Source organism: Aythya marila (assembly GCF_965140915.1).
Source record: "Aythya marila genome assembly, chromosome: 14".
Taxonomy (NCBI): domain Eukaryota; kingdom Metazoa; phylum Chordata; class Aves; order Anseriformes; family Anatidae; genus Aythya; species Aythya marila.
The window spans coordinates 16,191,525-16,211,275 of record NC_139055.1 but is presented as its reverse complement, the minus strand read 5'-3'; the positions used below and the strand labels follow the sequence as shown (position 1 = coordinate 16,211,275).

At 38.9% G+C, this 19,751-nt stretch overlaps 1 protein-coding gene across 2 annotated transcripts in view; it reads right to left on the bottom strand.

The window, feature by feature from the left end:
- The window catches only part of TRPC7 (transient receptor potential cation channel subfamily C member 7), a gene marked incomplete at both ends in the record, with an annotated part of 61,094 nt that overhangs the window by 15,529 nt on the left and 25,814 nt on the right, over positions 1-19,751 (bottom strand). For both annotated transcript variants that reach the window (XM_082771859.1, XM_082771860.1), the window contains 4 exons: positions 1,525-1,789; positions 3,676-3,909; positions 9,266-9,482; positions 13,014-13,178. In XM_082771859.1, the coding sequence (XP_082627985.1) occupies positions 1,525-1,789; positions 3,676-3,909; positions 9,266-9,482; positions 13,014-13,178 (881 nt within the window). The remainder of the gene's footprint in view (positions 1-1,524; positions 1,790-3,675; positions 3,910-9,265; positions 9,483-13,013; positions 13,179-19,751) is intronic.

The following is a 19,751-nucleotide window of genomic DNA, read 5'->3' as shown; positions in this document are numbered from 1 at the left end:
AAGGCATATTTGGCTCAATCAGAAAATTTAAACATTAGGGTACAAAGTACATGTTGCACAAAAGAGTAGGGCAGTAAAACTGGCTCCTGAGCATTTGGAAAGAAACAGCCACTTGCAGGAGAAATGATGCTGAAAAGGTCATTTCTCCTAGAGGAATCACAAGCTAAGCCCCCAGCTCGCTGTGTGACACGTTAGAGAAATGACACATCAAATGCCAGCTGCTGCCTGCTCTGCAGCTCAGGTATTTCCAGTGTGGCACGGTTGCCTTGAAGGCAGATCATAGCAAGGGGAAAACATCACACCCAGCTTTCCTCCTCCCTCACAGGTTGGCATATGGGAAGGGAAGTCCCCACTGCGTCCCCAGGGCAGTCACAGTGATTTCGTGTGCATGTAAAGCTGCCTGCTGCGGTGTTCTGCTGGTGCAAGGGAGGAGGCTTTCCTCTGGGCACAGGGGACATTCCTGCAGATACAGCAGATCACTGGGATGTTCCCACCTCTGAAACCTCCCATAGTGGCATTGCAGTAAGTTGCAGGATGGCCAGCACACAGGAGGGAGGCTGACGTCCTGCACTATTAATAGAGAAGCAGAGAAACTGAAATTTTCCTGAACATCTCACAGAACGTTTTCCTGATCTGTTATTTTGATTTCCAGAAATAAACACTTCTGAACTAACCCATCTCCCCAAGCTCAGGCCTTGAGCTGGCTGCCAGGACTGGAGGCTGTGGTACGAGTTTTCCAGCCAAAGTCTGTATCTGACTTCCCCACGCAGCTAGAAGAGAAACTTTAGATAGCTCTCTCAAATGAGCAGAACATACAATCTCTGAAAAATTACAAAATGGCAGAATTCTTATAAAATGCCATTAATTATTTCCAAGGAAATAAAGTACTTATACAAATAAGAAGTGTTGTGGGGGGCGGGGGGAGAGGGAGGGGAGGTGGTGGTGTATAAAACCCATTAGTTGTATCATTTCCAGCCTTCTTTGTAACCCTAGGAATACCTTGTACATTTGGAAGCTCTAACCCTGAAAACACTAGTTCTGCAGAGCCATGCAGGTATGTTTTGGGCTCTTATCTTGTTGAGATTAAAAGTTTGTTTGTTTTTTTTTTTTCTTTTTTCTTTTTGTGTAGGAGAGAATAGAATTGAATGAGTGTGTTGGTTGGACAGAAAGATGATTGAACCTAAAGAATCAGGGCCAAAAAGGAATGTGGGCAGCCCTGGCAGAAATAGGAAGGGAGCAGATGATGATGAAGGGAGAATTAAAATTGTTGGGCTCACAGAAAGAGGAATAAGAACACAAAGATATGTTTAAGCATGTTTAGGAGATGGACTTATGTTTGCACACAGAATCACCTGCTATACAGACACTTCTCTGTTTTCAGCTGAGCACCTTACATGGTCTTTACAGAACTACCAGCAGAAGAGTGTTTGGCAGCACCCTGGCTATCTGAGCAGACTTAGCAGCAGCAACGGACCAGGACGGACTGAGCCCTGCAAGAGCAGCCACTTTTTCTTAGGTACTCACGTTGTAAACGCTGGGTTGTATTTCGCACCAAGGTAGTAAGAGTAAAGGTTGAACATTCCAATCATGAAGGCCAGGAACACCATGATGAAGATGACCATGAACTTGAAGATATCCTTCACAGTCCTCCCCAGAGAGATCTGCAGGGGGCCGAAGCTTTCGTTGGCTGGAAGAATGTAAGCAATGCGGGAGAAGCTGAGTACCACAGCTATTGCATACAGTCCTTCTGAAATGATCTGAGGATCCGAGGGAAGCCACTTGTTCCTGGCTAAAACAATACACGTACATTAGGTATTAGTAATGAAAAGAGGCAGATGGAAGTTATGCTGACAAATGACCCCTTCTGAAGGCAGAATGTTGGTTTTGGCCAGGTGAAAAAAAATAAGGTTGGAAGCAACTGGTTATTGAAGTCCTAAGCATGCTTTACAAGAATAGGTAAGATATAGTTGTATTTTTCACATGGAAAAGATGAGAAATGAAAAAGTCACTGGGATTTACCAAAGTCACACCGCAAATAAATAACATGGGTTTAAACAAATTCGGTATTTTCAGTATCCTAATTGAACAACAACTGTGCTGTCCCTTTTCCAGCTGAAGCCCTTGAGATGGAAAACCAAAACTACAACACAGTGGAGCTCGGACATAGCTTTGGATACACGGCACTGTGTCAGTATAAGGAATATAAGAAAACATTAGGGAGGCTGAGACTTCTCTCCCTACCATTATGCAAGGAGGCTTGGATTTGTTCAGATAAAGCAGATATAGCCATCAAGTGTATTATCTTTGTGTTATCTTTAAATTAAAACCAATTCTGGCAATGTAGTCATTCTAATATTTCTACTTTGAAAATCTTCTTGTTGATACCAGATATGCATCATTTGTTTAATCTACTGAAAATGTGAAAATTTATATTAATGTAGCTTATAAGTGTCATTGCATCAGCTGAGCAACTCGACAAAAATATTGACTCAGAGCTAAAACATAGGGCATCTTTAAGGACACAGCAGTAAACTCAGGCATTATTTTCAGTAATCTGAACCCAAGGACAAGAAGCAGATGGAGGAATTCACAGTACTTGGTTGTGACATTCTGTTCTAGACCTTTTGCATCTCTGTAGCATGAACTGACTTTAAATGGGTCAGCAGCAAACCAGAGAGAGGCAAACCACAGTGTAAGTTCAGAAGCCTCTTGCTTGCCCAGGCAGGGAGAGGGATGTTTACCTGCAGGGGGACCACACCAAGCAGGAGGATGAGCCAGTGCCAGCTCATCCCATCAGGAAACCTGTGGCTGTGCACCCTGGTGTGGGGTCAGGGCACATCTCTGGTGCTGCATGGTGCAAGCCTACAATGGGTGAAATCTGACAGCCTAGATCTGCTTTTCCATCCCCAAGCACATTTCTAGAACATTGTCTTCCAAACCTAGGGAGCTAAGGGTTTTCCTCTGGGCCCAGATCTCTAGATCCTGCAGCCTTCCATGAACAAAGTCCCCACAGATTTTGCCCAGGGTTACATCTCATGCTTGCAGAGTTGTACATTGAGTCCAGCCCCTACATATAAGGCACAAAGCTCTATTCATTTGTGAATATCAAAGAACCATTTCAGCCATCAAAAATAATGTCAAGGCTATACTATTGCTTGCATTTTCAAATGTTAGAACTTACAGATGATATAGGATCTCCAAAATAGAGATTTTCTCTAGAAGAAGCAGCTTATAGGTGTACTTTGTGTTTCTGTGTCTATTACACAGGTATCGGTTTTAGCAGAGATGCATAGTACACCACCAGTTAGAAATGCAGCTCCAGATCTTATTTGTTTATTTATTTATTTTCATGTTCCCTCTCTTGTATTTGGAAAATGGAGCAGGTTCATTCATCTTTAATTTAAATTATATCCTGCTCACTCACAGTTCCTGATTATTTGTTACTCAAGCTATTTTGCAAAGATGTGATTGACTTAGACTTATAAGAGACTCAATGAGGTTCAGTTCTTGATTCCCTTGGGCTATTTATGAAGATGGCTGGAATGGGCAAATCTCAGAAGAATAATTTATCTTAATTTGAAAATAACCTTTATAAATACCACAAAAACTGATTTCATCAGTTCCACACACAAGCCTGAAAGAACAGGAAGCATTAGATAGCAAAAAGCATCTTACCATAAGTAAAGTAAGCAACTTCAGGGGGAAGGGTGACATTATTGAGGTCATCGTCTTGAACGTACTGATCTACGTACTGTTGTGCTTCAGTGGCTTTGAGAAAAGCCATGAACCTGGCAGTGAATGATGCCACGAAGATGGACAGCATCCCAAAGTCCAGCAGGTTCCAGAGATGCAACACATATTCTCGTGGACCTTCTTCCCAAATCTCCTTACACTCTGACCATATCATGCCTGTGGAAAGGCCAGAGCGCATTTAACCAACATAAACAGAAGGTACTTTTTGGATTCAGACAGCCCATTGCCTGGCTACTGGTGGCTTCTAAGACCAAAGCAAAAGTAAATAAATAAATAAAAATCTACAGTTAAACTGAATCTCTCAAGATAATACTTCATATGTCACCTTAAAAAAATAATAAATAAATAAAAATAATAATCTTTTAAGCATGTGAGGCTAAAATTTCACTATATTATTAAAAACTAAAATAAGTTTCTGATGTTGTCAGTGAAAGCATGGTTTTCAAATACTGAAGGCAACTACAGCTGATCTACTTGGAAAAAAACATAGATTTCCTCTCTTCCCTCTAAAATCTTCATGCTAAATTGGGCCACTGAAGGTGGTGTTGCTTGCTCTGCAAGAGCTTTTCTTCTCTCCTAACCTAGAGGGTGAGTCCATTTTGAAAATGGAAATAGCTTTGTGAATGGAACCCTGATCTAGCAGGAAATACCACCTGATCAGAGAAAAGAGAAGCCAGAAGTTCTGCCACTGCAGAACTTTTCATGAAGTTTTATCTATTAATTAATAATGAATTTCCAAACACTAAAGTCAGCTTTACCACTTCAAATATCCTGAGTTTAACCTGAACTTAGAACCCTCCTAATGATAAAGTTACAGATAAATCCAAATGCCAAAGCCAGAAAATTCATATATTTTGACATCTGTCTTCTACTGGGTAGTACTAGGGAGGACAGGCAAATTCACTGGGCAAACTGGAGCTAAATGATTCAGGTCAGATTCACCAGTTTGCCTGACTCTCAGTCACAGCAACGATCTGGGGCCAAAATCTTGCTTCTGACTGGATAAAATGTCACAGTAATTTACCCACTGATAATTATAAATATTTCCTCCAATCCTGTTTCCATGGCAGCAGCAAAATTCACTTTTAATCAAGCAGGAGCAGGGCCTGCCAATTGCCATGCGGCCTCCTGCAACCTTGTCCTTTATATGAACTCTTCTTTGCTGGAAGCTCTCATGGTGTGGTGTGTAAATGCATTTGCTTGGCTACTTCAGAGACTCTGGAAGCACACGGTGTCCCACGGGGCACAGCCAGAGGTTGGTTATAGGGAAGGAAACAAGACAGTGTGAATCTAGCCGGAGGCTGGAGGAATGCAGAGCAGCAGCATGTTCCCTGTGCCCTGGGAAAGCTTTGAAAGGCAAAGGAAAACTAAACTAGCTTTCTAAGGCACTGCTAGCCCGTGACCTAGGAGCCCTGGGATCTCCAGGCAGATTTCAGGAGCTGTGCCGTGATATAGATTATAGTTCCTATATGTCTGTCTTGAGAGAAAGCCTGTGGTCTGCTGAGTGGTGAGCAGGGGGAGGGCAGAGAGGAGCCTCACAGCTCTTCTGCTCGTGTCCACAGGTGCACAGCTGAGTAAAAGCAAGAACTTCATCCCCAGCCGTCACTCACCACGATGAGATTTAATAATAAATAGCCTAAGGCAGAAGGCGAAAGAATTGGTTTCTCAGGAACTGTCCTGGAGTGAGGATGAAATATTAAAGAAACACATTTCTATCTTAAAAAAAAAAAAAGTCCCAGAAGTGATAGCTGTGAAACATTAGGCTGCACATTACGTGTGCACACAGTATAAAAAGTACCAAAGTACTTCAGGAGATATTACTTGCACGTCATTGCCAAACACAGCACTTCTTCACTAATGCCCATAAATGTCTTTCCTGGTTTAAATATTAACTCTCCAACCCAAATTTATTTCTAATCTCTGTCACTTAATATACCTAAGTCACACGTTAATGAAGTAAGACGTGTCTAAAATCGAGTAGACTGACTAAAATTAGAATCACTCTGTGAAAGTATCACACTATTGGCCTATAATTTACATCATTCTTTTTGCCAACTACGTGACAGTCATTTTTTATCCATACATATGGAAAAATGTCTATTCAGGACAAGTAGATAAGTTACAGTGATTATGTGGTCAGTGCTGCTGGGTAACTGTATATACACTGTGGAGGAGTAATTCAAAGCTTCTAAAATAAAAATATTGAGGAGAGAGAAAGCTGCTAAAAATCAGGGGATCAGACATAAGATGAGACATGAGAACAGAGATAAGGGCAGGCAGCTGGGTAAAGCAGACTTTGCAGGGTGTGCTGGCACCTCAGTAATGGTGTTTCTGAGGCCCCTTGATAGCTCTGGGAGAGGTTGTTTCCCTGACTTTGATGCACAGAGAGGTGATATGAGCAACTTCTGCTCTCCAGTTTCTGGATGTCTCTCGTGCCTGCTATCCCACAGTGAGGATAACTGGAAATGTCACCTTGACGAGCTCTTCTGGTGTCAGCAGGGGAGAGTCAAGTTACTGGCACAGCCTGTCTAGGAGAAAAATGGAAGCATGCAAGAAGTGCTGTTCACCACCTGTGCACAAAGAGGAACAGTTTGTCAGATTTTTATGTCCACTGGCCTGATACATAAATCATGAGCAGCCGGTGTTGGAGAACCTACTTTGAGCCCTTCTCAATCTGCCAAAGGCCATAGGATTAGCAGAGGCAGTGGTGCTCAGATTGCGTCCACCCAGAGCTTAACTGCTTCCTCTGCTGCTTTTGCAACAGGGAATTTGTCTCTCAAAATGAAATCTCTCTGCTTTCAGTGAACATTTTGAGCCTATCACTCACGCAGAAAATCCCAGCCTTCCTCACAGAAGAAATGGGAAAACTGGGATGCAAGGGGAGAAAGGAAGCCAAGGGATGACGAGCCGCAGGTGCATAAATCTAAATTGCTGTGCCCAGCACTGCAAGGCTATGGACCAAGGGGCAAGTTCTTGTACAACAGCATTGCCATATTTCTCTGTGCTGACAGGGCTGTCAGCAGCAGCCCTTGAACTCTCATTTGTAACAAAGAGGAGTGAGACCAAACCAGCATTTTCTCATCTAAAATGCTATTCCTTATCTGGCTGTTCACAGGGATGTTAAATGGGCTACCAACACTACCTGGCTGATCCAACAATGTTTTATATCAATTTCAGAACTGCAGGCTAATGGAAAATAAAGGCACTGATATAGACTTGTAAGCAGGATGAAACGTTTGCCTGGCTGAAATTTGTTGCCTCTGCTGGGCTTACTCTATTACTCACCTCCATTACAGACAGTTAAGAATCAGACGTAGCAATGTGAGCTTTTTGCCTAACTGTAGCTTGAAATTCTTGCACTAGTAGTTTTCTCTTACAGTATATATATGTGGGTCAATTTTCATACCTCCAGGAAGACTAATTGTAGGGCGTGCTATTACAGGTTGTACTCACTCATGGCCACAGTATGTTACGTTAATGTGTCACATTATTCTCAAATAATGCTATTCTGAACATGCATCATTATTTTATGGTTGACAGCCAAATAACTCAGACATCCAATTTTTCTCCCCCAAAAGGAACCAAGAGCAGGGACCTGTAAACTAATTGATCAAAAATCATCTTCTATGGTTGGAACAAGTAATTCATCATTAAGCATTCATCATTGCTGTCATAGTATGAAGGAGAAAAGAGAAAGTACAGAAACAGGAGGAAGGAATTTATGAGCTGAGAATAAATAAAATTTCAATTTTTAATTGTACGGTGAACTGCAATCTAGGTAACACGCCTATGCTCCTGATACTGAAGAGGGCAGCTGCAGATGTTGCCAAGCAGGATTAAATACGTCTATGCATATTTAGTACCTAAGAGTTTTCTTACACTTCAGCATATACTTACTATCTACTTATATTTGTCTCTTTGGAAAGCACGTCTTGCTATGTTTGCCTGTGATATTTATCTATAACTTTTATTTTTATTTAACTATATTTACACTTACACATGTATATTTCCAATATCTATAATGTTTTTGCACCAAAAGTTTGGGCAGTTCATGACCCTTCATGTTTTGACAGTTCTTAAATTTGAGGGTCACATAGAGGACAACAGCAAGTGCCCGAACCCCCAGGACAGCTGTCCACTGGCTGTGTACACTAGAATTTCTCCATAGTATTGCTGAAATATTATCCATGAAGACAGATAGGTAAAATGGCCAGAGAAGACTGTCAGTGCAGATGTAGGCAGTCATTAGAAAATCTCATTATATTCAGAAGTCTGTACAATGAATCACCTTTCTTCTGCCAGGAAAGTGAAAACCCTTGCTTTAAATGAAATGTTTTCTTCTTCATCTTTCAGGAACTCACCAGGCAGGCAGATACCTACTGCCTATAAGAAAAGAATACCTAGGCTAAAATCTAATCATCTTGTCCAACTGCTTTAATATCATTTTTAAAATATCTCTTACAGACTTACTCTATCCAGTCTGACATCTATTCATTTTTTTTTTTTTTTTTCTTGTCTAATATCCTGTATGGGATTCTGCTTATTGTGGGGACTGGGAACAAAGAAATGGTGGCCAGGAAGTCATCAGATAGAGCAGTCCTATCCTATTTTTCAGAGCAGTTTAATGCCATCAGTGCTTATAGAACCATGGAATTATTTGTCCTTCTGCAACAAAATAATGAAAATCATGGTGATGAATAAAAATAGATATAGAAGAGATACATAAAGATTCTGCAGAGTTGATAGGCTCAATTTCCCAATAAATCCTTCTAAGCTTGTTTAGATTAGTGGTTCAAAGTAGCTGATCTGCCGGGAATTAATTGTGCCTACAGAAAACTTAATACATCTGAGTCTTCCTAAAACTCCCAAGCAGTTTTTTAGCATTTGACATAGTTTTGCACTTGAAGGGTTCATCCAAATGAATCCATAACTTAGAATTTTTGGATAACTTCATTGGTAAATAAAACATAAAAATAGAAAATATAAAATATGTCATACTATAAATTTAATAAAATTTATAATTTTTGCCCTTATTTACCCAGTAATTTTCATCACTAGATCTCAGAGTGCTTTACCAAATAACAATAATATTCCTATTTTACGGATGAGGAAACTGAGGTTCAGTGAGTTACAATAGGATTTTATGTGAGGGTAATAAAACAGGCTAGTCATTCATGTCCCAAACAACACATTTTTTTTACTCACTTTAGATAGAGCAATGTCCTACAGAGAAGCTGTAGGTTACTATGACTATATAGATTACTACATTCTTTAAGACGCAATGATTAAACAAGTAGGGTAAACAAATATCATCTATAACATTCAATATGGAAAACGAAAAGGTAGAAAAGTGACAATTTGCTAATCATTATTCATTTCATTTCATTTATTTATTTATTCATTTATTTATTTATTTATTTATTTCTCTCTTTGGCATATCACTGTCTATCACACTATTCCTAGTCATGTTTAATTTCCCTGGAGGACTTGTAGATATTTTGGTTTTGCTTACCCAATACCCACTTCATGATCAGCAATTCTGTCCATGAGAACTGTGTTGTTTTGACTCTAAATATTTGTTTTGGATGATCCGTGATGGTTTCATTGGGAAGATTTTTTACTCCTTCAAATCGATCTGAAGCATTTACTACTAACAGTCCAAGGAAGATTGTGAAAGAAACAGCATGTGCCACAAACTTCATGAAAGGACTTCGGAGGGTCCGTCCCAACTGAAATGAAATGTACACAAGACATCAGATTATTTATTTATTTATTTATATTTTTATTTATTTTCCAACTACACTCTGGAAGTTTTTTCCTATAAAATTTTAACCATTTGGTTCAAATTTTAACAAAAATTCAGAAATGAATTCTATATCTTGAATGCAATGAGTTTTAGATTTTTCCAAGTTTTTTTTTTTTTTTTTTGCTATTACCAGATGTTCTTTCTTGCAGTTTAAATTATGCTGTGAAAATTAATGAAGCATCAATACTTCCAGTCAGTCTAATGTTTTATGACAACATGATATTTTTTCCAAGCAACACGACACAGTTAAACTCAAGGAGTGTAACTACTTGTACGTACCAATTTCTCAATTACTTTACTAAATCAAAATCTGATCTTTCATCAGAATGGGACTGCAGGGAAGTGCCTGCCTGCCACTGTTAGGATGACAAAAATGCTGACAGAATGTGAATACAAAGATTAATTCTTAAGAGAATAGCTCATTTCAAGACTTAATATCCTATCTATATCAGAAGAAGCATAAAAACACATAAAAAAGAAAATACAAAAAAAATGTGATAGTGAAACAAAGTTTTCCTAATGTAAATTAATCTCAACTCCAAGATATAGGAACAAATAAAGATAGAAATATCAAAAAGAAAAAGAAAAAATTTTACTATTTTCAATGGTGTGTTCATAGCAGAAGCTTGACAAAGATTGCTGTAGAATGTAGGTGAACTGAACCATTATAGTTCCAGTGCATAAACGATACTGAGTCTGTCCCAGTGGAAGCTATGGTTTGTAAATCCCCAGCATGGCTACAATAAAGCTGAAGAACAACCCAGATAATGAAAGCTGCTTATCAATTATCTCTGTTACTTCTGTAGCATTTGAATGGACTTCAATGGACTAGAGAAGAAAGGTGACACTTTGTAAAACTCTGCAGGCAGGCCAAACAGACATGCTTGCTCTTGTCATTACATTTTTGAGCAGCAGACTGTGCACTTTTTCCATCCTAACTCTTATCTTCTCTATTGATCACCAGTAAAATGTTCTGGAGAACAGCATATAGACCAGCAGTTTGTTTCAGAGTCTCAATCTCCATGAGATGGGTAAGTCAACACAGACATTTCAGGATAGGATAGGCTTCCACTCCACAGGACTGATTTAAGTTAAATATCTTTAGTTGATTGTTACTAGGGAAAAAATATTTAATTCTCACCCAGTTGTTTAAAATTACAATTGTTTTAGTGACTTAAAGACAAAAACAAACAAACAAACAAACAAACAAACAAAAACTTGTAAAAAGTGACCAGGGGAAACACGGACTGTCTAGAGCATCACACACAAATCTCTCAGTATCATCTTCCTATAGGATAGCTGCCTGCATAAAATTGCAGTAATAGTATGCTCATGCATCAGCCCTCAGCCCTTGAATTTAATAACGATGATTTAGGGTGAATTTTCATTTCACAGGGGGAAAATGCATTCATTATGCCAATATTCGGTTATTTATATCAAAGGCCCCAATCAAAAATCAAGACTACATTGTTCTGATCAATGGCAAACCATGCATTGAAAGACAATTGACGAAAGAACTTACAATTTGACTTTAGGATAGAAAGTTACATATGGTTTTTCAAAATCTAAAGTGGTGTGAAGAAAAAACTGACACTGAAAATTGAGAATGCATGAAAGGTTTAGTGGAATAAAATCACAATCACTGAAAAGTCCAAGGGGATTGTGCTGTCTCCATCTTATTTTTAACACAGCTACCTCATTAAATTAAAACCAAATAACTTTTTCAATTATTTATTTTTTCTCCTGCAAAAGTAATTTACTTCAAGATTTTGACTCTTTTTCTGGCTTTTTTTTTTTTTTTTTTTTAATGTTTTTCATTTAAATTCTCTGCTTATTTCTACTCTAACTGTACTCCTTACCTATTACTCTATTCAAACACAAACCTTGTAATTCTGAGAATACACAACAAATGTAGTTGTTGGCTGGTGTGCCAGCTCACAGGACATTCAGCACATGTGAAGGAAATTAAAGAGTTTCATAAATCTCTCCTAGACTGAATTCTGACATAAAGCAGTCAACAGTACTTTCACACACAAATTCCCACTGCGGCCTAACCAAAACCAACCACAGTGCAGCCCTGGTTTCACATGCACTTCTCCATGAGAAACCCTGGAGTCCTGTCCAGTGTTCATTAGAGCTGTGGGCTTTTGTGTTGGTACATATCTTGATAAAATGAAGTTACATTTTCAAGCACTCTAAGAGAAAGTACTTGTCTTGGAGATATTTTGAAGGACACCAAGACTTAAACATGTTTTATTATCTCAGATATTCTAAGAAGACTGTTTTCCAAAGGTTTGCCTGGTTATACTACCAGATGAATCTTTTGAAATTATAGGGTTTCCTTAATAACAGTCAGTGGATCTATAATTTCTTGGGCTTGACAAAGTTAGAAATAATTCCTTGCTGAGTTTTGGACAGAAACGGAAAAAGTTGCTTTCAAGACTGAGTAATATTACCAATGCCAGGAGTCATTTCTATCAGATTTAAGTACCTTTGATAACCCTCTTGCTGAGGACACTTCATCTTGTAATGGATGGTATTGCTGAACATAAAATGAACTTCTCCCCTCCCACCATTTTTTCTCCCTCTCTCTATCTATATTTCTTTCACCAAGAGTAGTGAGAAAGCTTTTCATCACTCTGCCACATACCTATTTATCTCAACTCGTTTGAACAGTTTCCCTCGAGATGGAAACCTACTTACCGAGTTCAAACCACAGACAACTCAGGCTTTTACACAAACTAATATTTGGTTCTGTGACCTCTAAGCCTTGGCAAAACTCTCCTGCTCCATTTGATGCTGTGAGATATAGCATGGCCATATTTAGGCAAAGGGAAGTTTTCCAAGTTTCATCATCTTTTCCCTCAAATCTGTAAAGATTGTATGATTAAGTCTAGTCTCCAGCACTAAGCTGTCCACCATGGCTGGCCAGAGTTTCAGGCACATGTGCCATAATAATGCTCCACTAACTGAAAATATAAGATCAGAAAGGAGGAAGAAAAGGATGAAAGGAACCTTGAAAAATGGACAAATCTGTTACACAAAGTACAGAAAAGTAATGAAAGTCTAAACAGCAGAGTGAACTTAAAGGGCAACAAAACCCTTCCATTAGTTATTCCCCATTTTGGCAGTTCTTCTATTCTTTTGTCACCCCACTCCAATGTTGTCATCCCCTTTCCATTTGTTATCATTCTTATTTCTTATTCTCACCTGTTATCTCAATGCTCCTTCCCCCACAACCACCACTTTCATTAATTTTGAAGATGAACCTGAGACCATGCCTAACAGGTCTATTTGCATCTATCAATCAACCCCTCAAGGTAGCCCTTCTCTGAGGCAATTTTAAAAGATAATCACAAATCACCTCCCAACAGTGGCACAGAAACATCTCTGACTTCATTCCAGGCCCTGAATAGAAATCACCATCAACAATATGCACTTAAAGAGTTTGTACCTTGCTGCAGGGAGCAATCCAGTAGGCTATGGCAAGGAAGGGCAGGCCAATGGAGACCCCGAAGACAGCCAGAAACTTCACAGCTATAGACTGCTGCCGTAAGCCTGAGAGGTTTTCATACCACATAGTGAGTAATTGCTGCTGGCAGTTGGGGTGAGCAACAAACTGTAAGAGAAAAAGAAGCATCAGTAGCATTGTCTGAAGAGAATTAGATTTTGGTGAGCAGCCTGCTGAATGTGCCCAGTGGAATGCCATGCCTTTGTAATCCAACACAGCTTTTGGTGTCACAAACAGAAGATTGCAAACCCAACATCTGTCAGTGGTCAGCATGGACAAAGCAACTCTGTGGGGTCAGGGTCTGCAGCTAAGACAGTCCACATCATGATTCAGAAAAGAAATAGAGGCACTTCGATGCCAAACTCAAAAAAACTCTGTTAAATTGCTAAAGACATAGGCTGTTGAAGTAGTAGCTCAACACAGCCCTAAAATTATATTGTTTTTATTCACTACATATTGACCTTAAATGAACCATTTTGCACTATTCTTCTCTTGTAACCCATAAGATGTCTGGCTGATATTTTGCAGTGAACAACTTTAAATACTTTATCTCAAATTATCTTTCAAAAATGATGGTTCATTCTTTACTGCTCAGGCAAAAAGACAAATTTAGAAGCAGAAGGAAGTGCTCTGGTACAGAAAGTACATGTTTTGTATCCTGCAACTGAGATTCTTCATCAGCTTATTGTTCAGAGGAAGAAGAAAAGGCAAGAAGCAAACAACTGAAAAGGGCAATTTCTTAATGGGAAAATGACAGCCCCACTGGATCCCTTGAAAGATTTTTATAATAAAAGATTAAGCTTCTCTATTTCATATTATTCTTCAGAGTGATTGAATTTAGCATATGACTGTTTTTAATAACAAAGAAAGATAATTAAAAGGAAAATAACTGGAAGAAAAGATGAAAAATAAATAAGTTGCTAATGTAGCTGATTACATTTGGAGAACTGACTGTTTCATTTATGAGTTTGATGGGTGAGTAAAAGTTCTTAGAAGGGAAATATAAAACACTCCACTATTTCAAAAAGCAGAACTTTCTTGAGGGAGAGAGAGGTTGGAAGAGCACAGAAATAGGAGAAAAGAGGAGGCTACTGGCGGTCTGTGGCTGTTGTGGCCCCACACAGGGGTGTGTTGCATCGTGGACATGCACCAGGTCTGCCAGCTGTTGCCTCGCTCCAGCCCTTTTCCCTGCAACCAGATGGAGGTATTTCAGCTGTCCCCAAAAACCTGTCAGTCCAGACATCTTAGAAAAAACACTGTTCATCCAAATGCATCCTAGAAAAGCGATACACAAAGCTGAAAACCAGAAAATTCTAACTGCGTTTTTATCTTCATTGTCTTTGCAAAGATGATCACATCAGAAATCTAATGGACTATTTTCTAGATGATTGTATAATAACAAAACAGTTACTTGATTTTTAATGACCAGTTCATTGCTAGCGCTGAATGAAATACAGTTGCACAGCAATTAAGATGGCTGTGGAATACTGCATTTCCTCTTTAACAGCACATTAATGACCATTTAAAATACACTTCTTCAGATGAATTTGATAAGCTTCGGGGTAGGGGAGCTATGTTTCTCAGAAAGAAAAAGAAAAGGAAAAAATGACTACCTCTCACTGAATAAAACTTTCCGAGTGAAGGAATTTGATAGGTTCTTTAGTTGAAGTGGAAGCACTAGCAGTAGGGAGGACTGCAAGGGTCACAAAAAGTGGCCATTTAAAAACATTAAGTGCTTTACCTCCTGGTCAGAAGTCCTCCAAGCTAATAAGGATGATCCATCAGGATCTGTGAGCTCAAGCAGACTGCTTTCCAAAGTTTCTGGTTTCAGAAATGGCTGCAGCAGCTTTTCTGATCCCATGCCATACACATGATGGTCACATTTTTTTCCTTATGCCATATATGCCTATATGATTTACTAAAATATAACACTTCTCTCCAGCCTATCAGTTACATGTATTTTTTAAGTTAAAAAGGCTTAAAAAAATAAATAAAAAATCATATGCCAATGTGAAAAGACAGCTTAAATAACAAATTTACCAGCGTGACATTTTTGAGAGCTGCTGAAAGACACAGCCACATTGACAGCTCCAAAAGTCAGTGTTCTGTGCCACAGGTAAGCAAGCTCTGGATGAGATGTGGCTTTGAATAAAACATGGAAAAAAATCTCAAAGCCTATAGTGTGAATTGAGAGTCCAAAAGAACTGTTTTGCACAGAGAAATAAAGAGGATGTTTTAGAGATGACTGTAGATAACTCATTGGATGATATCTTTTCCACATTGCTGTCTAATCTGATGCATGACAGCTCATTCTTGTAGCTTATCATGTATACGTGTTGTGGGAAAGCACTTTACAGCTCTCATGACAGAGAGCAAGACTATTTCCTCAGCATCTGTGTTCTAAAATGCATGAGTTTCACTACACAGACAATAAAAATCTTTATATCCCTATAACTGAAGTTCCTTCAGATCCAGAACACTGTAAAATAGAGGAATTTCTGTCCTTATTTTTTTTTTTTTTTTTTTTCCTAGTATATTATACAGAGACCTGTGATGAGGACCCAGATACTTCTGCTGGTCAGTATTAGCACTGCTGGTGCCTGAGCTGGCAGTGTTTAGGCACCCTGCAAACACTCCATCCAGCACCACCCTCCACAGCCCTTAAGTGAAGGACGTCTCTCCATCATCCAAGTACTGGATAAACTACAGCAGTTTAAACTAAGCAGGTGACAGAAAAATAGGAAATTCTTGAGAGCACCAGCCCATGTTGAGACATCAAACAGGAAAAATATCTATCTCAGAAAAAATGCTGCAAATCTATCAGCAGGAATAAGAAAACTTATGGCAAGATAGGTAAAAGGCAGAGATTGGCCTCTGGTGATTGGAATTAATCACATGGGAAAAACAAACAAACAAACAAAAAAAAACACAAACAAACATGTTTTTATTACTGAAAGAATTGTAATTAACTTATGAGTGCAGAAATCCACCATCAAGGCAAAAAAATTAACCACTCAGACAGGTTTATCTACTCCACTCGGGCACATGATGCTAAATAGCCAAGGGCTGAGGCAGGAAGGAAAAACTCCTCAGTGGGGCAGTGCAAACAGTTCAAGAACTTCGTGCCAGAACCAACAATGCAAACCAGACACTTCAACATCCTGCTTTCACAGGGAACACTCCTGTCACGTTCCCTCCCGCTCACCCCTTCACCATAAGCCCCGTAGTGCTGGCAAATATCAGCAAATGAAAGCTGCAATTCAGAGGAGCAGTGGTGTGTTTAATCAGCAAGTGAGAGCTAGAAAAGAAGCCGCATCAACAGATTTGCAGGAGAACATTTGTAATGTCAGCAGACACTGCAAGAGGCAGAGGTGGGCCATTTTTCTTTCAATCATGTAACTGTGTTCATCTCCTTTGAACCAGTTTTCTGAGTTATTAAACATTTGTCTTTTGATGTAGTTTGTTGCTTCTGCAAACCTTCTCTAACAGGCTTAAAACTGCAGCACCTGCTCATGGGAACCCTGACTTGGCTGCATGATGTTTCCAACACTGGAGATCCTAGAGAAAACACCAAAAGTAATCCTGTGACACATTTGAGTCAAACATAATCACCCTGTGCCTCTGTACCACCTTGCCTCTCTGTGCCACCATGTACAAGGGAAAATGAGGTGAGCATAGCATGGTGTTTACATGCGGCTTCTCCTGTTTTGCCAGGGATGTCAGCAGGGAACTAAGAAACAATGGTGCACCTGGAATCCACTCATATCAAAACCCAGGTGGGACCTGAACCACATGCATCATGTGCTCTGAGATGATGAAAGTACCTTACTGTTATTAGAGAACTTCTTGCTATACCTCACAGAGTTGCTGTGCTGCTGCTTCCAGCAGGATGGAGGCCAGCCCTGATCCAGGCAGCAGCAAAAACAGAGACAGAGAGGGCAGAAAAGCAAGACTTGCCCTCCTCCACCTCTGTGTAGAACATGTCATGTTTCTTGCACCAAATCCTTCATCAAAGGAGATATGAAATCATCCTTTTTCAGTGGGCTGCTGGAGATATTCTGGGAGTATCAGAAACATAGGTAGAGGTGGATGAAGCTCAGAAAGCAGGATATTACTGCTGCTTCCCTGAAGAGTAACAAATTTACTGCCATTTCACCAAAGAGGATGAGCTGAATCAAAGGGTTAAACAGGTGCCCACATGCACATAACTTAAAGAAATTAAAAACAAATATATATATATATTGCTATCAAAGCACTTATTACTTCTGAGGATTCATTTGATAGTTAAAGCATTTTTAAGGTTTGGGACCTAAATATCTGCATTTATGCTGAATAACAGCTTTTGTCTGAACTGAAGCATTTCTTTTTTTTTTTTTTTTTCCAAAAATCTTGGAAATAAAAAGAAAAAAAGAAAAAAGGAAAACAGCTTTTGATCTAGTAAAAGACCCCCATACTTGCAGTGCTTTTTCACCAATGCAGAACGGGAGATGAAAGAGCACGGTGAAAATTACTGAAGCTTTCTAAGAAATACACAGTAGAGGAAAAGGCCAATACATATATACAGATAAGCCTTTTCTTATTCTCACCTTGTACTCTGTGTTCTCTGAACTTCCAAATGAACAGAGAGAGCTTTGTTTTGAATAAACTATTTTGAGATACCTTAACAAAACAAGATGGGACATATTTATTTCATGATCCAGAGTGGGGAAAAAAAAAAATCTGCCTTCAGCAGTGCTTGTGTTGCTAAACTCCAACAAACATGGTTGTCAGAGGGTAAATATTGTGGGAGCTTGACTCTCCAATTTCTGTCAGGCCTGATAAGGAGTGCAAGGAACACTGTAGAAATTTTAAGAAAGAAATAGAAAAGTACTTGGACTCAAATCATTATCCCTTTATTTATTAATTTTTTAAAAAAATAAGTGAAGTTCCAACCCAAATATCCATGCTGTGGGACTGTGACCTCTTCACAAATAAGACCTACTCCAATTACAGTTAAATGCTATCCATGGCCACAGGCCCAGTTTTTAAAACCCTTTGCACCAGAGTAGCCTTACAAGGGAAAGCGCATCAGCTGGCCCAAATTCCTTCATCCAGGGGAGCAAAAAAGAATTTAATGGATCCCTGTTCAACTTGGATGAAAGAAAATTCAGCAGATCAAACCAGCTTCAGTGGGATCTGACCACAGCATAACAATAAACCATGCATGAGGAAGGGTCCCCTGGGTTGTTGCAGTTGCTGGAGAGACACACAGAAAACATGAAGCAAGGAAATGTCCCTGCCCTGAGGATTTCTGCAGCTTTTCCTCTCTCCCTGGGGTTCATTTGACTGTCTAATATCATCGCACAAATATTCATGAGGTTCTTGCTCATCCTGTAGATGATCTTTATGACAGCCTTGGTGAATATTCAGACCTGCTATCTGGAGTCAAACATCAGCATTTATAAACTTTGTGGTAAAGGGGAAGAGATTTTATTTGCATTCAGAACCCAGATGACCTGAAATTATCAGGACAAAATAAAAACAAATTGTGCTACCTTGATCTCTGAGTTATTTTTAAGGCTTTTTTTTTTTTTTTTTTTTTTTTTTAAAAAAAAAAAGGTATTTATTACACTTTTAGTAATAAACTAAGCCTTTTGTAAAATCTCTCACGTGTGCCTTTCTTAACTAAGAAATCTTTCTTATTGGAGCAATTTGGCAATGGGGAAATACATGCTTGCGTCAGATCCCAAGACACCTGTGCAGTTTTATCTAATATCTGGATCCACTTGCTGGTTAACCTGAGATCTCTAGTGCAAAATGTTGGTTTTGTACACTTCAGACTTTAGCATAGATACTGTCTGCAACCATATAGCTTTCCTGTGACTCAGTCTGCTCTATAAAAGCATGCATGTTTGGGATAGATGTTCTGCTAAATCAGCGAGCACGTTAACAGGGTTGGGATCTCACTTTGTAAAAGTGACAAGAAGCTAGGGCTAAAGCAACAAAGGTCAGCCCAGCATCCCAATGCTGGTGTAATTGCCTAAACTACCCATGCAGTGCAGAGCTTTAAAGGAGGCAGCCTGGTCCCATGTGAATGAGCAATGCGAATAGAAACAGGATTTGACTGGGCACAAAATATGAAATGGGAACAACATATTAAACAGACACAGACTAAACTCAAATAAAAACAAATTAGCCTAATATAAAACAAAAATAATGGCATAAATAAAGCTGCCAGGACCATTTCAAATGCAATTTGCCTATTGACAGAAATGCTCTCTAGTGCCAAGTGAAAACACAAAGTTAATAATCCTTTTAGTAATGGATTCTTCTTCTTCTTCTTTTTTTTTTTTTTTAATTGTTGATGTTCTCTCATATTTTCAATTCATGTTACATAAAATTTAGTCTGATAAATTTTAGATACATAACCAGAAAATGTGTTTACAAAAATTCTTTAATTATTTCAGTTTAAATGTTGTTCTGTCTGAATTTTCTTCATAATTTGTTGAGACAAGAATGGGGGCTCTTTTTTAGTGCTAGGCATTTTTCTCTAGGGTAGTGAATATGGTGGTTGTCTCCTGAGAAAACTCCAGTTTCACAAGCTAATGAGTTGCATGTTTTATGAAGAGATTTGTTGCTAATGTCTAGTATGCCTTTTTACATGTATGAATAAGTCTTATCACTGAATTATTTATCTGAAAA